At 37.4% G+C, this 9,260-nt stretch overlaps 2 protein-coding genes across 2 annotated transcripts; both read right to left on the reverse strand.

Annotated features, from left to right (window-relative positions):
- Positions 1 to 2,183: 2,183 nt before the first annotated feature.
- LOC109168311 lies at positions 2,184 to 2,966 on the reverse strand. The gene has a single exon (XM_019317324.1). The coding sequence runs from the start codon at positions 2,964 to 2,966 to the stop codon at positions 2,184 to 2,186; it is 783 nt and encodes a 260-aa protein (XP_019172869.1).
- Positions 2,967 to 3,771: 805 nt separating this feature from the next.
- LOC109168312 lies at positions 3,772 to 4,281 on the reverse strand. Its single transcript, XM_019317325.1, has 2 exons — positions 4,154 to 4,281; positions 3,772 to 4,078 (listed from the first exon to the last, which is right to left on the reverse strand). The coding sequence occupies exons 1-2, from the start codon at positions 4,279 to 4,281 to the stop codon at positions 3,772 to 3,774; spliced, it is 435 nt and encodes a 144-aa protein (XP_019172870.1).
- Between the last annotated feature and the right edge of the window lie 4,979 nt (positions 4,282 to 9,260).

Raw genomic sequence — 9,260 nt, forward strand, 5'->3', positions numbered from 1 at the left:
TGCCAATTACATCGCCATAGAGCGACAGACATGCAAGGCGTCGCATTTTCTGTTGCCAATTTGTCAACATATTGGCGACATAATTGATTCCGTCATCGCATTCTATAGCAAAAATAAACTTTACTTTAAAATTTAAATATTTTCGCGACGGAAAAATACCCGTTGCAATTTCTGTCGTCAACCTCCGTCGTCAATTCCTTTGTACAAAGATTACATATGAATATTTTTCACTTTGAGCCAAATATCGCAACATAATTTATTCTCGTCGCCGATTCTGTCGCAAAACCACGACGGCACCATCAGCCGTTGCCTTTTCTGTCGTCATTGTGGTGACAGAATTTAATTCGGTCGCAAAATCCGTCACCAAAATGTGGGCGCCAAAATTTTCAAGATTTTTTGTCACTTTGCGCCAAAAATCACTACGGAATTGAATTCTGTCACCATTTCTGACGCAAAATCACGACGAAACACGTTCCGTCGCAAAAACCGTCACGAATTGACAACGGATTACGTTCCGTCGCGATATTTCCGTCGCTATTCATGATTTTTCTTGTAGTCATCTACTACCACGAGAGTATACTTTCGTCCACTTAGGCTTACAGGATCAACTGGACCGAACAAGTCCATATGTAGAAGACTCAAGGTCTTGAATTTGTACCAATGGACTTTGATTTGAACGAAGACTTAATCTGTTTGCCTTTCTGACAAGCATCATAGATTTTATCCTTGACATACGCAACTTTTGGTAGACCTTCTACTAGATTGCCTTTTGCCAACTTGTTCATAGTCTTGAGATTCAAATGATTCATCTTGTTGTGCCATTCCCAGCTTAGATCCACATTACTTTTTGCTAACAAACAAACATTCGCCTTAGAGATTTCCCATGTGACAACATACATATTCTTCTTTCGCTTAGATGATAATACAATGTCACCATTTTCCATGCTGATTACACTGCACTTGTCTCTTGAGAATTCAACTTTGTATCCTTTGTCACAGAATTGGCTGGTACTCAACAAATTGAACTCTAGTCCTTCAACATATGAAACATTGTGGATGATTATTACATTTTTAACAATATCTCCCATTCCACGTCTCATTCCACAAGATTCTCATCCAAAAACGACTTTCGGGACATCAATGTCTTCAAAGTTGCTCAGATTTGATTTATCTTCAGTTATGTGTCTTGAGCAACCACTATCCACGTACCAAATGACCTTGTTATCCTAAAATAAAAAATTATGTAGTTTTAGGTACCCTTTCGTTCTCGGGTCCTTAAGGGTTAGCGGTCAATTTCGGGATCTAGACGAACCTAGAGTTGGTGTTACTCATCCTTGGTCCTCTGTATCCAATAAACACGCGATAATTATATGGGATTTTTGAAAAAGTTTTGGCCTGATTGTATCGTCTTTAAGAATGGGTTTCAAGTAGATTGCGATACACCTTAGAATAATGAGTCTGTTTATGTTTGTGAAGCTTTTCAAATTTTGCTTTCGTCATGGATTCAGGAAACACAAGCCAGTTCTCTTCAGAAGGATAAAGCCTTTCGGCGCCTCTCATTGGTCTTCTAAGTGACCTTCCGAGGCTTAGCATGCTTGTTATTCTTTCATTCATTAGGAAAATTATTATGATTTCCCTGTGAATAACCCTTACGTTGATTCATTGAATGAATTTGCCTCTGATTGATATTAGGGTTTTCTCGTTGGCTGGCCATTTTTGTAATATAGACTTGGTCTATTTACTGTAGGTCCATTCCAATTGACATTTTTAACATATCTTGGGTTGCCATTCAGGAAACTTCCTTTTGTAGGTTCCACAACACATTGTATATCCTTTCCTTTAGAATGGCTTGTTGTTTGTGGTGCTTTACTCTTATCAATCTGTATCATTGGCTCGGGTAGCTGGGTTGGACCTTTAATGAACATAGATTTTAAAGGAGAGCTTGGGTCGTAGCCAAGTTCAACTTTTTCTCTTGGTGGTCTTTGATCATTCACCATTCAATCTATTACTTTAGATGAATTAGTAAATGATGATATGACCGCACACAGATTTTGCTCTCTTACCTCCCTTGTTGTGCACTGCTCTTTAAGTAAATAAAATTGTTTTTCGAACTGGTCAATGGTGCTTGCTAACTCAATATTCTTGAGTTTAACACTTTTAAGCTCTTCACATTCGACCATGAGTCAAGAGTTCTCTTCCTTTATTTTAGAGTATGTGTTTTTCACTACCTTGAAATCCCTCATCAGTTTTTTTACTGAATCAACGGAACCTTCTTCACTTTCTAAGCTAGATTCAATTTGGGTAAATGAAGAGGATTGAGAATCTACCTCGTTATCTTTTGCCATCAAACACAAGTTGTCGTCACTTTCTTTCTGGCTGTATAGACATAGAAGTCCCTTTTCGTCTTCAGAACTTTCGCTTTCCGAGCTCGAGTTTGACGTACTCAGTTCGGGTTCAACCACTTCATTTGTTTCATTGACGACCATTGCTTTACGTCTTCTATCATTTCTTGACTGATTGGTTTCGTGTTTTGCATTCCTTCTGCTTGTTTCGGTGACGTCTTTTCTGTCGTTAGGAGAACTTGTGCTTGGTTCTTGGTTATGGTGTCTGCGGACCATTGGATGAGGACAGTTTTCCTTGAAATGTCCCGGCTTTCTACAATTGTAGCACAATACTTGAGCCTCCTCCGGTTCCTGTTTCTTAGTATGAGTTGATCTCTCGGTGTACTTTCGACTCGAGGAATTTGGCGATGCTTGGAACTCTTGGAAGTTGTTCTTTCGCATAAACCTTTTAAATTTTCTCACAAACAAAGCAAATTTCTCATCAGATAAATATTCAAAAGGGTTAGAGTTTGACCGGCTAGTCGTAGCTGGTTGCTGAATTGCAACGAGGGCAATATTCCTTGTTTCTAGCTCTTCAGTGCATTTGGGTTCATAGCTATTACCTTCATTTCTAGGGCTGGGCATTTCGGGTTTCGATTCGGTTTTTTTCGGTTTCGGTTTTAAAAAAATTAAACCATTCGGTTTAACAATAGAGTTCGGTTCGGTTTCGGTTCTGTTTGAAAAAGTTCGGTTCGATTCAGTTTTAGTTTCGGTTCGTTTTTGTGAAAGTCCACTATTTGAACGTTTGTTTTTTTGTCTGATCGATTGTTCCTTTGGCTCACTTGGAGTGCCACTTGAAGTGTTTTGTTGATGACAAGATGAATAATCATCTATCTACATAGTTAATATTTGAAAAATAAGAATTATTAAATCACCAAATGTTGGGACTTATGACTTAGAGTTGAGGTCTGAGAACTTGAGGAATTGAAAATATTAATTATTATAATATTTATATATAATACTAGCATTTTGTACGCGCGGTGCGTGAAAATTTATGTCCAACATTAAAAAATTGATAAATGCAAATAATTACAAGTTATAGTTCAAATTATATTTCAGAAATTCCTTGAAGTAGTAAATTTTAATCATCGTATTTGAAAACTATAGAGATGAACAAAATTTATATATTTTTTTTATTAATAATGTAAACAATTTTGATATAATTTATACTTTGTTTTTACAATAAATAAATAAAATATCTATAATACTAATCTAGTACCCGGTCACATATATTGGTGTGTGTCCGTGCCTATATATACCACTAAAGCTCAAACCTATCACCTCCCACTTAAGGGAACAACCAAATACCATTAAACCACAAGGTCCTTAATATCTTGGACATTTAATACAGTATATATCTATTATTATTATAAAAAAAATAGAAAACCGATCAGTTTTTCGGTTCGGCTCGGTTACCCGAATCGAAATGCCCATCCCTATTCATTTTCCATGATTTTGGAAGTCCACGAAGGATCTTTAGGTTGATCTCTTTTCGGGTTGGCTCCTTCCCTAGATCTGAAATTTCGCCCAGTAGTTTCATAAACCGAAACTCAATCTGACTTATAGTCTCATTTGGGTTCATCTTAAAGTCTTCAAATTTCTTCAGAACCATAGTGAGCTTATTCTCTTTCTCCTGTTCATAAACTTCACCCAGATTCATAAGTGTATCCCAAATCTCCTTGGCAGTCGTGCATTTCCTTACTCTCGAAAACAACAATTCATCCAGAGACTTATACAGAATGTCTCGTGCAACGTTGTCAAGATTTTCTCACGTTTTCTCTTCCGAGGTGAGTTGAGGTTTTGGTTTCGGGATCATCTGATTAGCATCAACACCTTGAGTTGCTGCATGTGGGTTGACCATCATAACAACGATTGGTGCATTATTGATTACATCCCACATTTCGTTATGGATTGCAGATAGATGAGCCTGCATATGCACTTTCTAGTCATCAAACTTGGATAGATTGAAAGCAAGAGGTCTGGATCTATGACCATGATCATTTTCCATTTTTTAAAAATTTGTGCAAAGATAAAATATGATTTTTTTTAAAGGATTTTAAACTGGGATCGACCAGGCACTATGCGCAAAGCGTTTACCGTTTAAGGAAATTGCTCTGATACCACTTGTTGATCCCGATACCGAAGGTGTAAGAGTTAGAGAGAGAGGGGGGGGGGGATGAATGGACTCTTAAACGAAATTTTAAGCCTTACTTCGAAAGAGTAGTGCACAGCGGAAAATAGTTTATCCTTTTTAAATTTCTTTGCACACTTTAATGTTGAAAATGTTTTCTTAGGTTTGATGGGAATGCAATGCAAAGCAGTAAAGTAAATATAAATGAAAGAGGTAGAGAGAGAGAAAGAGATTTTTATAGTGGTTCGGCTATTAACGAAGTCTACTCCACTCTTCTTTCACAACTCGTGAAAGGGTTTGCACTATCACTCCTAGTACAAACTAAACCAAGCATGCTTCCTTGATCACTAAGCCAGATAGCAACTTGCTAAGGTTTTTCAACTCCTCCGAGTTTACTCTGCCTCTATCAACTTCTATAGAGTTGAGTGGTTGGAAAAGGTTGATGGTATCTCCAACTTGAAGTCTTGGATTGATGAAGCTTGATCTTCGTATGAACTTGTACAAGATTTCTTGTTGTTGTGAAGACTTTGAGAGCTAGATTGTCTTTAAAACAATCTTCACAAACACACACACTGGCCGTAAATAGCTTGTAACTTGAGAGTTTTGAAAGCTTTGTTAGCAATAGAGTGATGACCAACACCTATAAGTATAGGAAATCCATCCGTTGGAAGAAGATGAGATTTCAAACCTATTAACCAGTGTGCAATATCCGCTAGGTAAGGAGACTTTAATGCGGCTTGTACCATGTAGCCGTTGGTAGCAAAAAGGTGACCTACCTTTTTGTCTTTTAGTACTGACAAAAGTGCCAATCATTTAATGCCCATTGGGATTTAAAATATCATTCTTAGGACACCATTTGTCTAGGATGATTTTCTGAGCTCTGAGACTTGGACATTTTATGCTTCTGAAAGCATATAAGACTTGTCTAATCGAGTCAGACTTTGACTCGTAGTGTAACACCCCCAAAACTAGGCACAATTTAAGCATTTAAACTTAGGGATTAAAGATAAAGTCTAACCATCATAATTCAAAAGTTGCGGAAACTAACAATAATGTATGGGGATGCTATGCCACATCTAGGTCATCCAAACCTAGATGCAAAGGCTTAAACAAAAACCAACTATCCAAAGAGTCATCAGTATTCAAAGTGGCTCACAGGCCAAAGGATCTAAGTACTAGAAAGGTAAAACTAAGTCTAGATAGAGGCTCCATCTACGCGCTCTCGAACTGACTAACTGTACGTGAAAACATTTTAAATAATCGTTAGCGATTATGCTAAGTAACCCCACTCTAATGTGTAAAGATACATAGATATACATTTGATACTTAAAATAGTTTTGAGACTGGGGAATACATAAGTATATCTCTAATCAACTCTAATCAGTAAAAATCACGGGGAATGGACTCAAGGCCAAACCACACAGGAGATATACTCAACAGTACACAACAGACCACAAGATCAATAGAATAAACTAAATCAACGAGGTAACGATAAAGGATCAAGAATAAAGATCAAGGTAAGACAATCATAGCAATCAACAAAGATAGTTCTCATCAAGGTTATGCAATCAACGTCAATCTCAAGTTACCAAGTCCACAAAGGACACAATCAACAAGTATACATCACGAAGTCAATCCCAATAACTCAAATCAATGGTGAATCGGTGTGGAGGGCTCAAAGTCAGCAAGTAACACAAGAGATGCACGCGAGGTCATCGCAACGACCCGATTGTGGTAAACCACCATCTCAAAAGATTATGCGGAATCATCGCAACGACTCAACAGGATATAATCGTGGTTTCGCGAGGTCAAAGACCCTTGGAGGCGGCCCTAAGTCCTTAAGTGTATACACCCCTATTGGGATCTCCAGGCCCAATAAGTAGAAATAGGTCCAAGAACCTAGATAAGTTTCGATAGGTTATCCGTCAAACCAACATGCCGAATCTGTAAGAAATCCCCACACTGTCCGCTGTACCAGCTCAATCATCACAACAAGTGTTCAATACACAAGGAATCATACAGAAGTGTATTCAACAACGAATAGGCTCAATCATTAGCTCAATTCAAGGAATTCTCAAAGCTAAGATACAACAAGAGTCCAAGCTCACAACGATAGTTCAAACGGATATCAAGAGAGAAATACAAGAAGGGTATTCCAAAGACCAAGACTCAACGACAACGGATTCCAACATAGTGTCACAACGAATAGATAAGCTCATGTTATCAACTCAATCAAGAATCAAGCAAAGGCTATTGTAAGGAATCATACTAGCATCAAGAAATAACATGCTAATACACAAGTCAAAGAGAAATCGCAAGGATTCATACGAACAACATAAACTTCATCAAATAGTCCAACAACTAGCAATATTGGACATTAATCTCGATTCAAGACTCCAAATCCTAACCATAGGGTTCATAATACGGCACTCTAGACTTACGTAACATCAATAAATACTCACAAATAAGCGGGGAACAACAAATCAAGGTGATAGGAATATTTTTGTAAGTTTTGATGAGCCAAATGTACTTTAGATCCCCTTAGATTTTAGGTCTTTTAGTACAAGCATCATAAACTAGAATATCGAGTCAAAGGAAATCTACCATATGAAGAACAAAATTAATTTGGGAAATTAATTTTGGTCCTACGAGTATTCATCCGAGAAAGAAGCATAAAAGAATGGCGTTGCAACAAATGATCGGATGAGCCTAACGGCGAAATGGTAGAAGTCCTTACTTAAAACGATTATACCCGAGATCGATTACCCCCCAAGGACTTATTTTTTACAAGTCAAGAATTCAGACAAGCACAATGTTCTTAAGGAGCACGATGCGTACAAGCACAATGTCCTTAAGAAGCACGATGTGTACAAGCAAGATGTGCCCAAAGGAGCACAATGTCTGAAAGGAGCACGATGTCTGAAAAGGAGCACAATGTTCAAAAGTAGCAAAATGTGAACAAGCATGATGTGTCCAAAGGAGCACAATGTGACCAAATCAGAAAAGCACAATGTTCAAGTCAAACAAGCAAGAAGTGCCTAAGTCAAAGGAGCACAATGTGGCAAAGAAGCAAGATGATCAGAAAATGGATAAATTCGAAAGAATTTATTTTGAATCTACCCACATGCCACAAGAGTCCAAAGTTGCCTGAGGATATGATCAGAACGGGAGAAATATTTATGAAGACATGAATATAAAAACTTATCCTAGAAATAAATTCTATCAGAAGAATTTATTTCAAAGATTCGTTGGAAATTCAAATTGACAACAAAAAAAATAATATTTTAAGAAACAACTTGAAAATCAAGTTGAGATAAAATATTATTTTGTCAAGCAAGATGACAATCAAATCAAAATTGAAGATCTACTGTTGTCAACAATATCAGGCTATGAAGATTCAAATTTCAAATATCAAATTATCCCACTCCAACGGATAAATTTGATTATCTATAAAAGGGACATGAAGACTTGAAGAAACAAAGAGGTGAATACAAAAAGAAGATAGACAAGAGATAGAAAACAAAGTGCAAAATTCGAAAAGTGCAAGTGCTCAAATATTCTTTGGAGACTTAGTCTGAATAGTCTCAAAAATAGTTGGAGAGAAATACAATTACCTTTGTATTTGTAATTGTTAAAAAGAGTATAGCTGTGTGCAAAATACTCTAGTGAGTGTAGCTGTGTGCAAAACACTCGTAGTTGCTAAGTGTAGCTGTGTGCAAAACACTTAGTTGGCGTAGAGTATAGCTGTAACACCCCAGATTTTCAAGACTTTTAAAACTTATATAATAAAGATAGAATCTCATTAAATCCCAAAATACAATACAAGAGTACGGGGTGCTATGCCACACCCGAGCCAGAGAACTCGGGTGCACAGGCTAAATTCTAAAACCTCAATCAGTATTAATACTAAATCATGGCACGCAGGCCGAAAGGGAAAACTATCTAAGCTACGCCCCAAGCTTCTAGCACGCTTAGGGGTGTTAGCGAACAGAGCTTTCGGCAAACTACTCGTGTTCGTGTTCGGTAAGCGTTCGTTTATGTTCGTTTGTTAAGGTAAATGAACCATTAAGAAACAAAATTTAGAGCTCGGTTAATAAACGAACAGAGCTTGAACAGCTGTATGCTCGTTTGCTAAGAGATCGCGAACAAGCTCGTTTGTGTTCGTTTAATAATATTCGTGAACCAGCTCGTTTGTGTTCGTTTAATAATGTTCGTGAACAAGCTTGTTTAGTGTTCGTTTAATAATGTTCACGAACATGTTCACAAACATATATATACATAGATTATAATGTGATCATGAACGTTGATTATTCTTGAACGTAGATTATTTGTTGTTCACGAACAAATTGTGATCATGAACATGTGTAGGTGTTTGGTTAATAAAGGTTCACGAACGTGTTCATGAACGTAAACCAACACGTGCTTGTTAACGAACATGTTTGTGAACGTGTTTGTTAACATTAACGAACACGTTCGTGAACGTGTTCGCGAACATTAACAAACACGTTCGAGAACATGTTCGTTAACGTAAACGAACACGTTCGCGAACGTGTTCGCGAACGTTAACGAACACTAATGAACGCTTAACAAACGAACACGAACAGGATTTTCAAAAACCTTAACAAACGAACACGAACACGAACACTCCAAAATTCTTAACAAACGAACACGAACAACCTCCATTCGTTTATGTTCGGTTCGTTAACAGCCCTAAGCGCGCTCTAGTGATCTACTCGTTTGTGCTTGAA

The sequence above is a fragment of the Ipomoea nil genome, unplaced genomic scaffold (genome assembly GCF_001879475.1).
Source record: "Ipomoea nil cultivar Tokyo-kokei standard unplaced genomic scaffold, Asagao_1.1 scaffold3195, whole genome shotgun sequence".
Taxonomy (NCBI): domain Eukaryota; kingdom Viridiplantae; phylum Streptophyta; class Magnoliopsida; order Solanales; family Convolvulaceae; genus Ipomoea; species Ipomoea nil.

Coding starts and splice junctions, on each gene's coding strand:
- LOC109168312 (XM_019317325.1), bottom strand. CDS start 4,281: ATGTGGGATGTAATCAATAATGCACCAATCGTTGTTATGATGGTCAAC. Junction 4,079..4,153: donor CTCACCTCGGAAGAGAAAAC/GTGAGAAAATCT, acceptor TTCGAGAGTAAG/GAAATGCACGACTGCCAAGG.
- LOC109168311 (XM_019317324.1), bottom strand. CDS start 2,966: ATGCCCAGCCCTAGAAATGAAGGTAATAGCTATGAACCCAAATGCACT.